Source organism: Phalacrocorax carbo, chromosome 1 (assembly GCF_963921805.1).
Source record: "Phalacrocorax carbo chromosome 1, bPhaCar2.1, whole genome shotgun sequence".
Taxonomy (NCBI): domain Eukaryota; kingdom Metazoa; phylum Chordata; class Aves; order Suliformes; family Phalacrocoracidae; genus Phalacrocorax; species Phalacrocorax carbo.
This window is the reverse complement of record NC_087513.1, coordinates 145,895,800-145,916,039: the sequence shown is the minus strand read 5'-3', so window position 1 is coordinate 145,916,039 and position 20,240 is coordinate 145,895,800. Positions and strand designations below refer to the sequence as shown.

At 42.2% G+C, this 20,240-nt stretch overlaps 2 protein-coding genes across 2 annotated transcripts; one reads left to right on the top strand and one right to left on the bottom strand.

Annotated features, from left to right (window-relative positions):
- Positions 1–3,789: 3,789 nt before the first annotated feature.
- On the bottom strand, positions 3,790–8,816 carry UNC50 (unc-50 inner nuclear membrane RNA binding protein). The gene is made up of 6 exons (XM_064438680.1): positions 8,695–8,816; positions 7,814–8,098; positions 6,782–6,902; positions 4,770–4,909; positions 4,592–4,693; positions 3,790–4,095 (listed from the first exon to the last, which is right to left on the bottom strand). The coding sequence occupies exons 2-6, from the start codon at positions 8,091–8,093 to the stop codon at positions 3,959–3,961; spliced, it is 780 nt and encodes a 259-aa protein (XP_064294750.1). The 5' UTR covers positions 8,094–8,098; positions 8,695–8,816; the 3' UTR covers positions 3,790–3,958.
- Positions 8,817–8,824: 8 nt separating this feature from the next.
- LOC104051723 (cytochrome c oxidase assembly factor 5) lies at positions 8,825–12,438 on the top strand. The gene is made up of 3 exons (XM_064438685.1): positions 8,825–9,042; positions 9,486–9,569; positions 11,713–12,438. The coding sequence occupies exons 1-3, from the start codon at positions 8,941–8,943 to the stop codon at positions 11,752–11,754; spliced, it is 228 nt and encodes a 75-aa protein (XP_064294755.1). The 5' UTR covers positions 8,825–8,940; the 3' UTR covers positions 11,755–12,438.
- Positions 12,439–20,240: the final 7,802 nt, after the last annotated feature.

The following is a 20,240-nucleotide window of genomic DNA, read 5'->3' as shown; positions in this document are numbered from 1 at the left end:
TGTGTCGTAGCTTTGACAGTTCAGCAGTATTGAAGTTTAAGAGTTTAACTACTTCTACAGCCCATAGTTTTTTTGTTCTAGCTGTGTTGTCTAAGTCTGCAGGCAAGGCAAGACTTGGGCACAGAGATTAGACCTTGTTTAGACTGACTGGTGTAAGTTGAAGAAAGTAGAAAGCTACCAGGCAGGCCTTGTTGACTGTTTTCTGATTGCATCAGATGGTGTAAACAAAATGTTATTTGGAAAGCTTATCTTCCCCATAGAGGGTGTGGGCATAAGCTAAGCATGGGCCTCGGAAATGGGGTTTATTCTTGCATTTGGGAATGTGGGTGAATAGGCTCAGAATCCTGTGTGAATCCAGCCTGTTGTGGCGCTGCAGCCCAGCTTGTTACATGTATAATGCCGTGCCATCAAATTAGTGCCACGCACACCTTAGCTAGCAACTGTCTAAGAATCTATTTAGGTTTTCTTCTCAGCTGTGCCTGTGAACGAATGATGCAAGTAATGTAAACTATAGCTATTTATTACAATTTAGATTGCAGAAATAGGTTAAGATATTGCAGTTTCTTAATATAAGTAGATTTGCTGCCAGTGACTTTCATCATCTTCCGTGAGTTCAAAAGTTTACTGGTACCACTTATTAAGAAAGCTGTGTGCTCATTCTCAAAGCATCACCGTTCCTGATGTTTCACAGGAGTTAAGATGAATCATATATCTAAATATATAGAACCCTCACCTCATTGATTGCAGGACTGTGATGATACCAGTCTGTTTGGTTTTCAAAGATGTTGAAATGAAATTTATCAAAGACAGCAAATTAACTAGTGCCTGGTAAAATATGTGGCTTTTTTCCCCCCCTAAAGATTGTTGCATTTTTATTACATTGTTTTAGCGGGAGCTGGAAATACTCTGGGCTGCTTTAGCACTTTAAATGTTCCTGAGCTTATAACGCTCCCTAAAAAAACGTGCCACATTAATACAAATTATGTTTTGTAGATTCAGGTAACTTGAGAGCTGGTGTAATCAGACAGTACTGCAAATTTGCTTGGAAATCTTGCTGAGATCAAGAAAAAGCAGCAAAAATATTTTCTATCTAATTATCTCTGCAGACAGCTATTTTGGGCTTTCTACCTTTCAAACTCCAATCCCCAAGTCAGGCTAACGTATGGTGCGAGCCTCCTTCTTGGAATCATGGTCAAGTAAGACTGCTTCGGCTGCATGGCTCAGCAGTCGTTAGCTCGGGCACTGTTTCTGACTGGGTGTATACTCCGGGGCTTGTGTCTTTTACACCTCTCAGCTGTAAGTTACAGTATTACCACAAGAGTTCCTCTTGGCATCCTAAACCTATTACCTGATTTTTTGGGAGTTTTTTCCCATAGTTATTTAATTTCAAGTTATTTTTGTATTGTCCTTAAAATTCCCCTCTAGGCCACTGAATCTTATAGTAACCAAATAATAGAAAGTGTTTCAAAATAAACGGCTTTATCCTATGACCCTATTAGCTCTTTCTGATGCGGTGACAGCTTCAGAAAAGAGAACTTCTGTGAAACCAAAGGCATTACCAGAAACCTTCACTATCTGGGCAAATTATTCTTAACTTCTTACAGTGGATGCCAAACAGACAGGCTGATATAAGCACTGGCTTTTCTGAGCTGCTCAGGATTGCACTGGACCAAGGAAATACAAGACTGTCAGTATAATCTCGCTTTGCTCGTTCAGCAGGTAGTCCTACTGACAACTTTGTAAACAATGTGAACAGGATGTGATCCCAAATTAGCACTTTTAATTTTTTTCTTTATTTAAAGAGGGTTTCTAAAGCACTGTATAAGGCTTTGCGCTTTTGCAGGCATCTCAACCATGCATTTGCATTGATAGAAAATATTCATATGGATACATTTGATTTTTCTGAACTGAAAGATGGCTTAGAAAAATTCAGATAACCATATGATTCGTGGACCAACAAAAGACTGGAGACTTCTGTTGTACCGCTGCTTGCCTAGATCTTTCAAAAGCAGTTTTTAAATACATTGCTTTGCTATAAACTGACTCAATTGATACTTTGCCCAAGTGATACACTGTTCCTTGAATGGGCCAGAGTGATTAGTCTTTGGCAAAACGGAACAACTCTGTGATGCTTTTCCTTCATTTTTTTCTGAGTCTATTATAATTTCAGTAATCTGTTTTTTGTTGGAAATATTTGCTCCAGATGAAGTATTGTAGTAATTTGTAGTTTGCTTCCAACTTGGAAAATATTATTTTAGTCTTGGGGGGGGGGGAGAAAGAATTAAGTCTCTTCAGAGCTTGCTTCCCTGCAATAAATTAACCCTAGGGTGTATTCTGAAAAAGATAAAGCAAGTGACTGTAGTAGAAAGGGGGGAAAAAAACCTTATGTTTTCAAATCATCTTTACCATCACCAGCATGATGCTGAAAGGCTATTAAACAACTGATGTTTTCAGGCTAGCATTGATTGATTGCTGAGGTAAAAAACACCCCACACAGACCTGATGAACTGGTCTCCAAGTGTCACTTTTCTGACCTTAGTCGTCTCTTAAGGTTTTTTCTGATTTCTGCTGTAAATGGTGAGCAGCTAGAACTGAAAGGAATAGCTTAATTGTGAGGATGAAACCTTCTTTCAAAGGGACAGATTTTGATCTTTCTGAAGGGAAGGTACACAGGCCCAACTCCTTCATTGATTTCAATGGTGTTGCACCACAGGCCCCTAATTATGAAGTATTTTTACTGTTGGACTGAAGTGGGCAACCGCTGGTGCTGGGGTTCCTGTCAGGGAGAAGTAGTACTGTTAGGCAGCAGCTGCCTGCAGGACAGGAGCTTGTGCTGCAGCTGGGGTGGGAGCAGGTCCTGACTGGAATCCCTTGTCTTCTGTGGGCCAGGGGTTCAGTGTTTTCCTTCTTAAAAGGGGAACGTTGCTCAGTGTCTGCTGAGAGGGGAACATGACTCTCTTCAAGCCTTAACAGCGGCTGAAATACACAGTACTGTAAGATGCACTGCCAGCATACTTGGTATTTTAAGATACAGTTTTTCCTTAGAAATCAAATTCTAGTATTGAAATAGTAAGTCTTATTATAACCAGTTTACTCTTGTGTTGTTCTGGAAACAGAATCCTAGTGCTCATGTTTCATACTGAATGCTCTATTTTGGAGAGTTGTCATCTTCATTTTCCAGACGGCATTGTTCGTGATGGTCAGTTTATACTCCTGCCTTGTGGACTTCGCAGCTGTAGGCACAGCCACAAGCCCACCGTTGTGGCCAAACTGAACCTGTGATTTCCTTCTGTGTCCATTGACCTGCCACTCCTAGTGGTAGGTGTAATAATACCCATGGGACTTTCTGAGATTGGGTTTAAAAACTTGCTGCTATATTTGGAAACCTGAGATGGGTCATGTTAATTGTGCCTTTCATCACTGTTCTCCTGTGTGCCAGAGCTGTCCATGTATATATTTGAAGTAGTCATTAAAATAAATCTGTTCTCAAGTTCTTTCACAAAAGGAGGGGACAGGTCTGTACCTAGAGCCAGTTGTTGTTTTACCACTGCAACAGCGTTTCCCCACAGTCCCAAGGCAAGGTATTCCAGTATTATTCTTAAATAAAACTGCTTTTTGGTGTCACTTAAAACCCTCATAATACAGAGCTTATGCCCATACACGCAAAATATCTGCAGTAAGAGTTATGCTAAATAGACTTGTTGCAGTTAAATTTAAGCTACAGAGATGTACAAGTAACTTGTTTTTAGGAATGTATTGCAAAAGTATTTGAACAAAATTGCTAACATGTTTACTGTTGTAAATATTTTAATAAAAAAGGACACTTCAAACTTTTTTACAGTTATCTACAATAAAGATAAATTTACAACCATTTACAAAATGTTCTTCACTTTTTTCTTTACTGTCAAGACAGCTAAGATAGAAACAAAATAAACAGTAGATACACGAAGTCCTGGTTTTATTTCACTCTGTATTTATAAAAGGAACAAAGCATCTTGGTAAAGTTCCATCCACATGCTAATGAGATCAAATAGAGCATGGTGAGGAGTGCAAATGGATACAAAAGAATAGCTGTGTTCTTCAAAAACGGCAATGCTGAAAGAGAAGCAACAATGAATCAAATGTAAAGTAGTGCTCTCTCTGAAAAGGTGCTTCCTGCAGAATGGGAAAGACAGGAAGAAAATACAGTACTGATCCCTGCCAGCCGCCTTAGAAGGGTGGGATTGTCATCCCTGCCCTCACCACAGAGTAAAGAGCAACTGAGTTAACTGGTACTGGTACTGCCCTGGGAAGCTGTTTTAGCCGAACCTATAGTCTTAAACTCTCTACAGAACTGTTATGCAATGCAAACACTTTACAGAGGAACAAGAAAAACAGGTCCAAGAACAAATTCTTTGGTTAAGATGTCTGTCCAAGTAGAAACACAGACTGGTAGATTTCTATCAAACAACTTCTATTAGGAAGAAAGAATTACTTCACCACCCAGCTGAGCCTCTGCTTTACAAATTAATAGACTAAGACCAAAGCAGTAGACCGAAGTCACACTCTTGTTTTCAGTCAAACAAGTAGAAAAGAAGTTGCTGTTACTTACCACTGTATCCGAGGAATGTCACGTAGATGTAATAGCCGATCGCAATCAGCCATAATGTATTCCCAACAAAATACCCAATGACAGAATCAGATATGATGACATCTGAAAGAAAAGACTGCCCTCAGCTGTTTTGTTAGAGCATGATTTTGAAGCAGAGCACACAAACTATCCTACTTACAGTTGATGAAAAACAGCTGGATAAAATGCAAGATGACCAGAAGCGGATAGAAGGCATTCAGATGAACATCAAAGGCGTAGCCCCACTCCACATCATAGTCCCTGTTCTGCTGCTTCACCAAGTACTTATTAGAAATGAACCTACAGGGAAAAGATATTTGAGAATATTGTTAATGAGAATCTATAAAGCTGACTGACAAACAGTGGTTTGAGACAGTATGCCATGCATGGTCCTAACTCTGTACCCTGATAAAGCTTCTGCTATCTGGGAGAAAAACATGCAAAAATTACGCAGACCAGCCTATTGGTTTTGTTAAAACTATAATTATATTCCTTTCATTTGACGGGCAGCTGAAATACACTGCCAGTGATACAGCACCAGAACTTTTTAAAAAAAAAATAGAACAGTGCTACAATATATCGATGCAGTTACAAGTTCTCAGGCAGCATGCCACCCTTGCACACGCACAGAGGTGACTTCAGGAAGGTGCTCACAGATTATCACTCCACACGTGTTACCTCATGCACAGACAGTTTATTTCACCTCTACAGAAAACGGCACACTTCAAGGGCAGGAAGAGCGCAGGCTAGCGCTCCAGAAGAGGAGCCCATTCTTAGTGCTGCTTTGCAATAACAGAACCTGCAGTGCCTGGTGTTACAGACTATGGAACAGGCCTCCAGACTTTGTTTTCTTCAGCTAGTTTTGCTGACATCAGAGATTGCCTCCCATTTATAAGAGGAGCAAAAAGCCAACACACACTCAGAAATAAGAAGTAAAGAGACCAGCGCTTTCACAGTAGCTTTCTCTGACTCTTCGTGCCAAGGGCAGGGTCAGGGTCAGGGTGCAAGGTGAAGTGAGGCAAGAAGGGGTTTAGACTCATTAGGAATGGGGGAAGCTGTTGAAAAAAAGGTGAGCCTGTGCTGGAAGAAGGGACTTGAACCAAACCGGAGGCAGGCGACCATATTTAGGCCTGTAGGAAGCTGACTAAAGGACAGGGGAAAACCAGCAGATGCCGAAGTCTTTCTGGTTCAGGCGACTGCATCCCAAGTCACACGTTGCTGGAGGATGGGGGAAGTGTTACGATATGCTCTTCCCCAAGGATTTTATGGGTTGCTGTCCCAAACAGCAGAGTAGGACAGATGGATCTTTCATCTGTCAGCTACGCTTCTTGTATGTACCTCATCCTGAACTTTGCCATTACAAGTGGGAGTTCCTGAGGTCACTGTTTGAAAGGAATTGATCCCTTTTCCCATCGGCATCAGTTTAAGATACCAGTTCCACTACTAAGAACTCTTTTAAGTCCCCTTGCTTCCTTGTAAATTTTCATTTTCCACCACTACCATGAAAAAGTTCTTGGTAAAATAAAAACCCTTTCTTTGGTGCCCTCCCCTTGCCACAGTGCAGAAGCAGTGACTTGCTGGTGGCTCATGGTTCCCTTGCTGGTGCAGGACACGTTTATAGCATGCTGAGGCCTGGGGTATATACTCACTCAGCACCACCTCTCCCCTTCCATAAGTCTCTGCCATTACAGAATAAAACTGGCAGCGACTACCACCAAAGCAACAAAGCCAACACACAGGAAATAGAACAGATGCTGCTTGTAGTGGAAATAGCTAAAATCTTCAGCAAGAACCATGGGCCAATTGTATATTGCCCTACTTAAACATAATCATCCTCAGCTTTACTCTAGTTCAGCTGTTCAACCAAAATAAGAATTGTTTTTGATCACCCAATTTTTGATTTGGAATTATTGCTGAAGACCAACCAGCTCAAGAAGAAAGAAAACAAGCTGAAACGTTCATCTGAACATCCTCTGTAGGAAATAGTAAAGAAAAGGATGTGTTCTTTTTTAAAGCAGCATTCTGAACCACAATGGCACAAAACTTATAGTCAATACACACTTTATAATTTTGTCCCCAACAGAGAACTGCGTGTCTTGCCAACAGCAGAGGACTCTCGGTGTCCCAACAGCAGCACTGAGCACAGTTTCAGACATCCCACATTAGACATACCACATTAGAGTTGCAATCAGGAGGCCAACGCCTACGCAGTCTATGAAGACAACCCAAAGCAGCAGCTTTATTGTTTCAAAAAACCCCATGTCCAGCACAAATCCAAATCCTACAGTAGACACTGAAAGGAGAAAAAGATTATTAAAGTTAACCATGGAAAAGAAAGGATAAGATCTTAAAATGGTATGGGTTTTTTGAGTATACTGTTATGAAATCTCCAGTTACCTTATTATTTTTCTCCCCGAGACTTTCAGTCCAACAGCTCTTTTTTTTCCACCAAGTACTAGGTATAATGCAGTTTATTCTTGACACAATCCCTTTCTCAGATTGGAGAACACTCATCTGTACTTGGGCTTAATGATATAACAGCAAATTGTATTGCTTCCCCCGCTATCCCCATTTTTTAAAAAGTCACACAATGCTACAATAGCATATTCTCTGTTTTTCAAAAGCTCATTGTTAACCCAAACCATGCATGTGGTGATATGCACTTTTATTTCAGTGTTAATAGTTCTGATGTTACTAACAGCAATGTGCTATATAACAGAAGACGACTAGGATAATATTGCGTTTACGATTCAGTCTAAAAATTACGAGACGCTCTGTTTATAGCTTAAGTCTGCAACACACAGAATTTCACTAGGGCCTTTACTGCAAAACCAGTATTTTATGTGTAGTGTTCAGATAAACCAGATATTCAGTATCTTTTAACTAAAGCATTACTGGGTGGAATGGGGTTTTATTACTGCCTGTAGTTACAGAGAACTACATAGTTTGAAACACAATACAAAATTAGTTGCAATAGCGTGATTAATTCAAGACTAGTGTGAGTTATGCCTCCTGTTTTCCAATTCCCACCTTAACCTCCAAAAGGTTAGGCCATTTTCTTCTATTCTACTTTGATAAGAACACAATCCATATGGATTGGTCCTCTGTGTGTGTGTATGTGCGCATGTTATTAGAAGGGCCACGAATGTTCACCCCGAACCTTCCCCTCCCTCTCTTTCATGCTGTCTATTCCCCTGCACTCACCACAGAGCCAGATACTGAGAAGTACTAAGAAAGCAGGATCATCTCTTGCCCATTGGTCCTTTGTCTGTTTTCTGTAGTGAAAGTTCCTATAAACCCTCTGTGGCGAAGTAAACAGGTAAAGCATCTGCCAAAGAGCAAACTCAAAGTCCATCTGTCGGAAGTGGAAGAGCCTCCGCAGGTACTTGTAGCGTTTTGCTCCGGCTGTGTGCCTCGCAGCATCTCTGGGGCTCAGCGCGCCATTGCCCTGGCTCCGAGAATTAACTGAGGTGGTTGGCAGCATTTTTGCTAAAGAAGGAATTGCAAAAGATGCATTTGGTTTTGCATGTTAACAGGGAATAAAAACAAAATCACGCAATGCAGGCCACGTCTGTAACAGTGAAGTTACCAGAACAACACACAGGCATATATGCTACGACGTTTATGGGTGAGCGTGCCATAGCCCGGCAGGCACCTTGCTGGGGGAGGCACCAAGTGGCAATGGTGTGATTTTTGGCATTGTCCTGTGCAGGGACAGGAGTTGGACTCGATGATCCTTGTGGGTCCCTTCCAACTCAGGGCATTCTGTGATTCTAAGCAGGAAACCAATAGCTGGCACCTCCGCTCCCGGGGCCGCCGGCCCGCTGCTGCCGCCGGGCTTCGCGGGCGGCCGAAGGCCGGGGCGAGCACTGGCGGGGGGTTGGTGGCATTGTCTCACCGGCTCCCCCGGTCAGCCCACGCCGCCCGCAGCGACCCCCCGGCCGCTCCCGCTCCCCCACCCCACCGGCAGCCGCCGCCCCCTCCGCAGGACCTGCGCCTCAGCGCCGGGGCGGCAGGCGCCGAACACGCTCCCCCCGCCCACCCCAACGGCCAGGCTCGCGGGCGGCGAGGAGGCGTGGCCTCACCTGCTGCCCCGGTCCGCGGCGCGACCCCCGCCTCGCCTCAGCCGCCGGCGCTGACCGCCACCTCCCTTCCGGCAAGGCCCGCCGCGCAGCCGCTCCGGTTTCCTTCCCGCAGCCGCCCCGCCCCTTCCTCCCCCCCCCCCCCCCCGCCGGAAGCGGCGGCAGGGCTCCGGGCTGTAAGATGGCGGCGGCCGCCGGTAACGGCGCTTGAGCACGCCGCAGTGAGGTGCAGGGCCTGGTCCCGCTGCCATGCCCAAGTACTACGAGGATAAGGAGGAGGACGGGCGGGCCTGCGGGGGGGTGAGGGAGGACCTGCGGCAGTGCCTGCTGGAGAGCCCCTGCGTCCTGCAGGTGAGCGCCGCCACCCTCCCGGGGCGGAGGCCCCTAGCCCCGCGGCGCTGCTGCTGCTCCTGCCGCCCTCGCCTCCCCCCGGGTTAAGCCCTGAGGGAAACGTGTCCCGAGGCCCTTCCTGAGATGGAGGCGTCTTATAGTGGGGGAAGGGGGGGTGGAGGCTGTTGCTGGGTCGGGGGGCGCCCCGGGGGAGGGCGGCGGCGGCGGCGGCCTCCCGCTGGCGTGGGCGAGCCCGTGGGAGAAACGGGCTGTTACTTCGTTGTCCCTTTCAAGCCTATTAATTAGTGTTTTAAGCAGGTTAAGAAATGATAGCTTCAGAAGAAAGTGCAAATCACTGTACTGTAGCAAAATCCCGAATAAACCTTGTCTGAAGTATTTTGATGTGTCTTTGACAAGCTGCAGAAATCCGTTAAGTCTTTAATCTGTTATTTTTCATCTGATAGGAAAACAAAAGTCCTAAACAATGTTTGAGGGAAGGACACTGTAGGAGTTTGCAAATGACGTTTTTTGCATGCAAAAGATCAATGGTAAGTGTTTGTAGTCTATTTTCTTCCACTAGCGGCCTTGTTGCTTTCTGTCCTTTTCCCTGCTTTCTGAAGAACACCGCTTAACCACTTTTAACTCAGTAAAACTGGTGGCATTAAGCAGAACAGGTCTTGCCTTTGAATTCCATTTTAAAATATGGGTGTTGTATGCTGTTCTCATGAAGAAGAAGTTGTAGACTGTGTACAAGATAGGGAGAAAAGCATATTTAAATTTAATTAGGCTTAGCATGTGACATGTAAATGAGGTAGGAATTTTTTTTAAGTAAAGCTTTGGTTTAAGTAATATTAATTACTTAAAATATTGGTTTAAGTAGATCGGGTAGTTGTAAGATAAGATATTGACAAGTTAATTTTTGTCTATGAACAAAGAACACTAAGTGAAAAGAATGTTCTACTGAAAGAGATTTCCACTGTTAAAGCAGGCTCTTGCATTCATTAATTTTCTTGGAGGGCTTGAAGTGATGATAAAGAACAGTTTTGGGTTTTTTATGTAGTGAGCTATCAAGCATGGTAGTGAGAAGCCAGCTGTAAAAATGTAATTCAGTAAAGTTTCTCCAATTTTGATAGGAGTTCCTTGTCTAGAAACATCTTGCTTGTGTGTCCACAACACTTAAAAAATAGTTAAGGTGCAGCAAAGATGGTATTAAAACTTTCTAGGCATGAGTAGCGCAAGGCTCATTTTTATTTTTAGCTGATGTGATACATAAGAATATGCAGCTGAAACTGAAACTGAAACCTAAAATTTTTCTTTCAGTCTGTGTTTTTGCTTAAGTCATAGCAGCTTTCTGTACCTCTCCTATATGAACCATATTAATTATTATTTTTATGGTCAGGAAAAAATGCTGTGTATTTAATGCTTGAAATATCTATTTGATGCTGCAGTAGCAATATATGTATCTCCAGATGATGGGCTTGTATTTCTGTCTGCAGGTCATTAAGGGAGCCTGATGAAACTAAGTTTCATGTGGGAAGAGGCCTGGCTCTTATGTGATTCTGTTTAACTGCTCCAAGTTTTAAGGCTGAAGAATGGCATTGTCTTGTCCTGTTAACTCTGTAAATTTCAGTAACTGTGCTCTGCCAGATTTCTTGCTTGGTATAATAGTGAGACTTAAAGGCTATTTAAGAACAAGTTAGACACTAAATGCAGATATAACATACAATATGCTAAAATAATAAAGGATTTTTCCTAGGTGCCATTTTCTTTGAAAGGAAATATAATCTCTTATTAGAGGAATAAACTTCAGTACACTTAGGTTATTAAAGTAGGAAAAAGGTTTAAAGTGGAAGCTGCTTGGTTATTGGACAAGCTGTGCCATCTGGCAGTTTAGCTCTACAAATTTTGCTGCAGTTCTGAATCCCGAAACGAGGGTTAGTTAAGGGAGGTAGAAGGTATGTCCTCAGTCTAATATCTGAATATGGCTGAATTGCAATCTGTAAATGCTGTCTTCAAGACTGACTATCTAAATTCAGAAGAATTCTCCCAAGATCGAAGTATGTTTTTCTGCTGCACTGGGAAAAAAACTGTGGTTTATTTTCAGTAAGCGCTGCACTGTAGCTGTTATTTTAGCTTTACTGCCATTTTTTGCCTCCCATTAAATGCCTTTTTTTTTTGTAGCTGGCAAGAAGAGACTTGCAGATTTTACAGGCTGAATATTATTTCAGTTTTTACTGATTTTCTTTTCTTTCCAGATGCTTGTTGCATTTAAGTTATCCCTGTCCTTACTGACATTTGCAGTGACTCCCACTTCAACCCAGTCTGAATTTTCCTTCTTCAGCTTGTCGGTTAAGTTTGGAAAAACACATCTAAGTAGACTTACACTGCCTTGTTTCAATGAGTTCCTTGCCATCCCACGAAGCTGTTCTGTCATTTGTGGTGTTATGGTGTTTATTTCAGAATGCACAGGATGCTTATCATATAATTTTAATTTTGTATGAGATATAAGATAATACAGTGTCTGTTTCCTTGGAAGAGCCCTATGACATGTTGGCTACATCACTGATTTTCTTTACAGTGACTTCTGCTTTATTCTGTGCTTTCTTCTGTTTTATAAAGTGCCAAGATAGCATAAGCACTCTAAAGTAGTTCTTTTGCAAAATGTTTTAATATATTGACTTCAATTTTCAGTTGGATACCAGGGCAAGATTCAGAGGAAGGAAGGGATACTGAAGTCCTTGTGAAGAGACCCAGCCATGGGAAATCAGGGTTCATCAGTACTTTAAGCAAAAGAGAGACTAAAGTAAGAAGATTGTGTCTGCTGCAGCCTGTTGTGCAGTGTTTTCGTGGAAGGTATCTACTCCCAAGTATTCCGATAGATTGATCTGGATGCACGTCTAAAGGTTAAAAAGGCAGCAAGCATAAAACTGCAGGTTCTGGCCAAAATGGTACTTGTCACATGCTTGCAATAAAATATGCAAAATCCAGAATAAGCTGCAGAAGTTATCATTGTGCTTCAACGTGAAGTTGTCTTTTGTGGTTATAGTAATTCTGATCATGTTTTACTATTACAAATAATACAAGATATGTTACCAGGAGTTCGCTCACCTGGTATCCCCAAGTATACCTCAGGGTAGAGGTGTTTCCAGAGATGACAAGTTGACCGAGGTTGTGAAATGTATCTGCAAGCTGCTTCCTCCCCAATAGGTTTGTTACCCAATAAACCTGCACTACTAGGTAGGAGTGGCAATGTTTTTGCAGTCCCAAAGGTACAAGGATAGCATCTCTTTCCTCTTGCTGTGAATTCCTTTCAATGTGATGATTGATGTACATGTTTATTAACACAGCCTAGTCTCATTGGACAAGTAGATTAAAATTTGGTTACTCTAAATTAAAGGATGGCTGGTTTATCTTTCAGTAATTTGTGTTCTCTTTGTATTGACACAAGCCCAAGAGAACTATAGCATTATTCTAGTCAATGACTTGAAAGCTGTATGCCAGGATGTGGCTAATTATCACGAATCTTTGGATTGGTGAGGAAGGTGTTCCTCAGGCCAACAGTTAAGGAGACCGTGGCTGCTGTTACTGTGTTCTAGAAGTACTTACAACCAATATTTAAGTTCCTCTGAGATGACCCTGAATGATCTTTCTTTATTATTTTCCAAGCAAGTGCATCAACACTAATCCAAACAGATGTGCAAACCAGGGATGATGATCTGGGCTTTATTGTGTTCATAGGAAGTTGCGTCCCACAGATTTACTTTGTGAGCATTTTTCTTCTTTTTACTTGGTCACTTCTCTCTGCATTTCTGGTTCACATTTATGGGTGTAAAGTGTTCAAATTGCCATTTGTATTAATTTAAATTGTATATAGTTTTTGCTACATACTTCTTAAAACTTGCTTTTGCTTTAGAATTTTTTTGTGCTTAGTCAGATTTTATACAGTTTCATAAGTTATAAAACAGCTGAAAAAGCAAAGAAATTAATAGAGGAAAATACTGGTTTGCTTCCCGTTGATCACGGGTGACTGGCAGATCTGTCTGCAATATGACAGTGTTAACATCTATCAGCTAGTCTCTCTTGACCCACCGTGGTAAGGAAGTGGGGTTTATGGGGGTAACAAGCATTAAATAGTGCTTAAAGTGTGACTGGTCAACACTTACTGCTTCTGTTTAAGAACTTGTTTCTGAATAATACTTTTTTTCCTTCCTTCAATGTCTCTATCTCCTTCTCTGCCTTTTGAAGCCTTTAAGAAATACATGGTAGTGTAACTCTTGCATATGGAAACTGAAATAACTTCAGACAAGCTGATTAGAAAAAAATATTAGGAAATAGTGAGAGGGGAGAGAGTCATAGTACCTTCTTTTCTTGGCTGGAGCTTATAGCCATGTGACTGATTCATATTTAGTCTGAACAGATGCATCCAACACTTACCATTTGTAAAATCAATTACTTCAGTGAATGAGTGCATGCTGATTATTTAATTCTGTCTGTCTTAAGCAACTGCTCTTTGATCAGTCAAAGTATGTTTTTGTTCCATGTATCTGTAGGATTTTATTTTTGCAATCATAAATCAACACTGATTTAAAGTTTTCATGTGATAGCTGGTTCATTTGTTGAAGGGCTGTAAACATCCTTTGTTTTCCACAACCTAGTTACCATATTGTCCTTTATGTATACTAAAATGATAGATTGATGAGATGTCTATAAGAGTATTCTTAATGCAATGCTCTCATTTCAAAGTATTACTCAAAAGCCTTCTCCATGGTGGTGGGGGAATTTTTAAAAATGGAGTAAAAATAAATTTAAAGCTACTTGGCAAGTGATTAAATGTCAGAGAGAAGAGTGGGAATGGTATGTGGTTTTGGTAGTCAAGGACTCTTCCATGGTCTGCCCTGCCACAGGGGACTACAGGCTTGATGCTTCAGGTGATCTGTCCCTTTCTCAGCCATAATCACTGAGCTTCACCTGATGGTGCTGCAGAAACCTCTTTTGGAAAGGAGCAGGCAGATAACAGATCATTGGCAGAGAACTAGTTAAAGTTATGTTTAGTAATTGGCTTGATCCAGTGGAGATGAAGTGTTAAAATTAAATGCAGTGTTTGCTACTGGGCATTTAAGGATTTCATAATTAATTTAACAGAATACTTGTATTATTTGATTCAGTAGAATCTCTTAGTGACAAAACTTCCTAATGGTTCACTAGGCTATCTAGGACAATGTAAAAATACATATAATAGTCTCTCGAGCAAGTCAGTATTTAGATACATATCATTGCTCAATTCCAATCCTGTGTAATATTCTGTCTAAAAATGACTAATTATATAATTGCCTTGGGACTTTGAGCACCGTCCTACTTGAGAGCTATTAATGTTTCCTGTGTGAAAAATAATTTGTTTCAGTAATGGAAAGCCCTAAGTACTATAAATTTGCATGTGTGATTCCAGCTTTCTTCCCAATACACAAAATGTTTTTGTTTGAGTATGTTATTTTTAAGTCTCATGCTTTGTGCTACACCATGGGCTTTTATTAAAAAATACACATTTCTAATCTCTGGTAGATTTTGCAAGATTCAATGTGTAATGTGTTTGAGTCCATGAAATTGGACTGCTGGGGACAAAAGGTTAAAACGGCACCAAAAGGCTCTTAGTGGCTTTAGAATCACAAATATATGCAGTGCTAATATTTTGTATCAAATAAGCACAGGACGCAATTTGCAAAAACCTTTCACTGCTGCTCTAATTTCTTCCATTTGTTTTACATGGTGGCAGAGTCAAAGCGTGCTGAATGCTGTTGAGATGCATGTCACAGACTGGCTCTGTCGGCGTTAGGACTTGTCTGTGTTACTACATCTGGTTTCATCAATTAACATGTTCTCTCCGTGGTCCAATCCTGCAAACACGTTTGTATGTGCGTAGCTGTAACCACATTGCAGAAATACTCACATGTTTATTATGGTAAGAAATAGGCCATAGTCATTTACTCTGGTCTGAAAATTCTTTAGGTCATTAACTGCATTCTTTTAAGTTAGTATGAAGTGATAAGCATATTGTTTAAGGAGAATCTGCTTAATGAAGGCCCATGTGTATGTATATTGAAAAGTGAGAGAAAGGGGTTGTTGGTTATCAAGTCTGCATGCATTTATTATTTCAGTTATGCCTCTTAAAAGGAAAGACAAAGCATATTAAAAAAAAAAACACCAAACTTTTGAAAGCTTTTGTGCTTCCAGAATGTGTGCGTTTGTATTACAAAGAGCTTCATTATTCACTGGTTGGCATAAGAAATCGGTTGCATAGTCTCTCTTCTGAGTTTCTGGGGAGTAGCAGGTTGGATGATATGCTTTTTTTCAAAGCAAATTATAAAAACAATATTATTTCAGTGGAAGCCCGGAACAAACTAGACTGATACCTTCTGCTCATAAAAGAGCACTAAGTGAAATCATCATCTAAAAATGCAGCCACAGATTGTAGGTGGTAAGCAGTATCTGTTGTTTAAGCCTTTGGTTGGAAAACTTAGAAACACAGAACTGTAGCAGCTTTGTTGACATGATGAATTTCACAAGTCCTCAGGCTGCCTTAGCACTTGATACATGGTCATTTAGAATATGTGTATTTATTCTAAATATGTATCTCATCATCTAAAGCTGAAGAGCATGACAGTGTTTAATTTCCATCATAAACTGTAGTTGACAGAATAATAACCAGAAACCTTAAGATCCTTTCTTCTTTTTCCAAATGTGCGTGCTGATCTGTTTGTCCCTGGCATGGTTGTGCTGCAGGTATCTTCAGAAGATGATTAGCCAGTTATTTCTGTAAGTGGTATGCTCCATGATGACTTGGCTGACACTCAGTAGGAAGAAAACTCTGTAAACATCGAGAGCAGCTTCTTGAAGCGGACTATGCTTTATTTTCAGGGTTTACAGTAGGTCGATTAATAATGTCCTTAAACATTGAGAAGACAGGAAGCAAGTTAGCATTTTAATAGCTATTTAATGATGCCAGTAGCAGGTGATATATTTCAAATAATGTGGTTTAGTAGGTAAACATTGAAATTATTTTTTATATTGAGCTGAGGTTTGTTTGTCCTGATGAAAGCTTTCATGTGCCTCATTCTTTGCAGGTAGGTAGTAATAGGCTGCAGTGAAATGGAAGGGAATAATTTCTTAAAGATTTTTAGTAACAGAAGAAATTATACAAGAGAATCTCTGTGACTTAGAACAAGAGATCCAAAATATTTTTGCAATATTGCTGCTATTACTTAAGAAGAAGCTAGGGAAAAAACAGTGAATATAGAAAATTGTTTGTAATTCCTAAGTTCCAGTGATAATCTGTGCTATTGTAGAATTGTATTGTGTTGTCCCTCATTATCATGAAGGATGAGGAATATAGAATTTTTCTGTCAATTTAGGGCAGGAATTTTTAAGGCTTTTTTGGTGGGGAAAGTTTTGAAGTCTTTGTAGTACGTAGGTCACAGAGGTCTAGTATTTGTTAGATATTGCTTGTCTCAGGCTTTTGATTCTGTATCAGCCGTACCTCTCTAATGGCTACAGCAGGGTTGTTTGTGGAAATCTGGGTAAGAACTCTGTTGTAGGGCATTGGATCGCTAGCATGCTGAGGAAGATGAGGGTAAATAGAAGCTGACTATTGGTTGTCTAAAATTTTGCATTGCTCAGTATAAATACAGAGACTATATTAAGTCCTTTATCAGCTAAGTCTGGACATCCAGTGAAGTGTCCCTTTCTTCCTGCTTAATATTAGCAATTAAGGTAAGAGAGCTTAACACCCTTCATCTAATCTGACCTCCCATTAGAGAAGGGCATTGGCTCTTGAAAAAGGTGTAAAATGTAATCTGTGTCTTCATTTGATAGTATATTTCAATAGCTAGTAATCACACACAGAATCACAGAATGGTAGGGGTTGGAAGGGACCTCTGGAGATCATCTCATCCAACCCCCCTGCTTGAGCAGGGACACCCAGAGCAGGGGGCACAGGAACGCGTCCTGGTGGGTTTTGAATGTCTCCAGGGAAGGGACTCCACAACCTCCCTGGGCAGCCTGTGCCACTGCGCTGGCACCCTCACAGGGAAGAAGTTTTGTCTCATATAGAGGTGGAACTTCCCATGTTCCAACTTGTGCCCATTGCCCCTTGGCCTGTCGTTGGGCACCACTGAAAAGAGTCCAGTCCCATCTTCTTGACACCCTCCCTTTAGATATTTATAAGCATTGATGAGATCCCCCCTCAGTCTTCTCTTGTCCAGGCTGAGCAAACCCAGGTCTCTCAGCCTTTCCTCATAAGGGAGATGCTCCAGCCCCCTGATTGTCTTCGTAGCTCTCCACTGGACTTGCTCGAGCAGTTCCCTGTCCTTAAACTGAGGGGCCCAGAACTGGAACAGTACTCCAAACGTCTCACTGGGGTGGAGTAGAGGGGGAGGATAATCTCTCTTGACCTGCTGGCCACACTCCTTTTAATGCAGCCCAGGATATCGTTGGCCTTCTTGGCCACAAGGGCGCAGTGCTGGCTCAGGGTCAGCTTGTTGTCCACCAGCACTCCCAGGTCCTTCTCAGCGGAGGCACTTTCCAGTAGTTCAGCCCTGAGCCTGTCCTGGTGCCTGGTGTTGTTCTTCTCCAGGTGCAGGACCTTGCCCTTGCTCTTTTTGAATTTCATGAGGTTCCCCTTGGCCCAGCTCTCCAGCCTGTCCAGGTCTTGCTGAATGGCAGCACAGTCTTTTGGAGTATCAGCCACTCCTCCCAGTTTTTTCCCTCTGTTTAAAGTGCATGTCTGTCTCATGATCAGAATTTGAGCTCAGGTACCACATACAGGAAAAGGGGAGGGGATGGTTCTGCAAGAGAGGTTAGTAGTATCTTGTATTTTCTTGCTGGGAATGCATTTAAAACTAAAAAATCGCTCAATGTTTTTTGATTAAATGCGTGGATTGACGTCCTAAAATCTTGTGTAATGCTTGTCTTCCTTAGTCCCCTCACAAACTTGTAATCTGCTTTTAAGAAGGAGATAAACCCCTTTTATATTTTTTCAGTGATCTGTATATGGGAAGAATCTCCTCTTCCTGTCTACGCTATTGATTGTGCTTCCAATGCATGTCACATTTTGTCACAGTGTTAAGTTGGGATCTCATGTTCAGTTCCTTGTCCATTACTACCCCGATGCCTTTTTCAGAGTAAACAGTTTTTTCAGTCTGCTGTTTTCCCAGTGTTCAAGGTGCAGCTTTGTGTTCTTTTCCTGGATGTATAACCTGAGATATGGCTATTAAAAAGAAAAAATCTGAACAGCATGCTTCATCAGCTGTTCCAGAACTCTTACGCAACAGCCCAGTTCTTTTGTTCACCATAGTGCCAGCTTTTGTGTTGTCCACAAGTATAATCAGTGGTGAGTTTATACATGCTTCCACATCTTTGAGGAAAAGGTTGAATAACCTTAAACCTGGTAGTGGTCCCAGGGCAGCTTTCAAGTTCCTCTGCTCTAATACAGCTCCCCTCTGACAATTAGCTTTTTGGGGTTTGTTACTTAGATTTGTTTAAGAAAACCCACAGTCTTACGAAAAAATTAGGAATGTGAAAAACCTGCCTACCTTGTCTGTTCCTACCCTGGCGGCTTTTCTCTTTTTCTTGTCCTGGCTGACTCGACCTGCTCTGCCTATCAGTAAACTGGTGGTTCTCCGTGTCCTTTCTCAACGCTGGCGCAACATAAGCGCCCTTCTGGTCTGGGTTTTAGTGCTGTTTTGATTTACTGATGCTAAGTGAACATCAGTAGTAAACACTGTTCTTCCAGGATCCTTGCTGGGGAGTTGTCCAAGCCTGCTGTTTTTAAAAGGGCGTGTTTTGGTTGATGATGATTAAAATTGTCATCAGCTACAAAAAAAACTACAATGTTTTGTGCTTCTTAACCCTGTCGAACTCTATTCAAATCGAAGAATGCTAGTGACGGTGCCTGCTTGCTTTCTAGCTTGTTCTGTCCAAGTATATTTAACATTTTTATGAGAGGATGGCTTTAAACTTGCATGGTATGCAGAGGAACTCCTATTTTCTGTCTCCTTTTTGTTTAAAAACATGGCATGGTTCATTAGCTTTGTGCTAAACTGGGACCAAAAAAAAAGTTAAAAATCACATGTTTGACTAGGCATTGAAAATAAGCTCTTCTGAGTTCTCTGTGGTTTTTTTTTGTGTGTGTGTGAAACGGAAGTGCTTGGATCAGTTCTGTCACGCAGCTAAAAATGGAATTTCACCACAAACAGGTGGAAAGAAAAATGAAAAAAGCTGCGTCTCCTGGCTTCTCCATCCAAATTCAGATCGTATCGAGGACTTGAGCTGGCAGCTTCTAGCACCAGGGAACCTGTAACAGGCAAATTAAAATTCTTACACTAGAGTGGTGTTGGGACTGACTCAACTGGTAGTTGGCAGCCGTCCTCTGCAGATCACGCACAGTTGGCCGGAGGCGTCTGGACGAGCGTGTCAGTGTGTCTCCCACTAATGCCCCGCTTCAGTGGGTTTCCTTGCATGCAGGAGCCCTTTGTGTACCTCCTGGGAGCCCCCCAGGGCCGTGGTGAGTCACCTCTCCTCTTGGTATTTGCGCACCATGTAAAAAAATAATAGAATGAGCCAGAGCTGGACTGTGACCTCTTCTTGTGTTTTTTCAAATGACATTTGATGCTGCCTGAGTGAGGTAAATCCCTCACTGACAGCAGCATGATACAGAAATTGATGAAGAAATGGAGGCCGGACTCCAGCTGTACAGCGGTTTCAACAAGCGTAGCTGGTTGAGCCAGCTGTCAAGCAGCTGAGCTTTGGCGGTGAGTAAGGATGAATGGAGGAAACGTGCCGGAGTTTTCATTAGAAAAGAAGAAAAAAATACCCTGGATTATTATCTCAAATTACTTTGCCCAAGCTTCACGGCTGCCCTGTGCACGCCTCTCAGGCCCGTGACATTTTCCTTCGCAAAATCCCCGATTCCTGGCTGCAGATGACGGCACAGGCGAGTGCCGCGGTGTGTGTTTTTGCGTCCCTCGGACTCGGCGATGACTAAGCCCGAGGGAGCCGGCGGCTCGCTGGGAGGCCGCTGTCACCGGCGGCGCACCGAGCGCTGCCTTATTTCAGCCTTCCCCCGCGTTCTCCGTAACCCGCCGCCCTCGCCGTCCCCACCTGCCCGCCTCCCGGGGTGCGCCGGCGCCTGGCGGGGGGCGGGCGGGCGCAGGGGGCGGGGCCGGGCC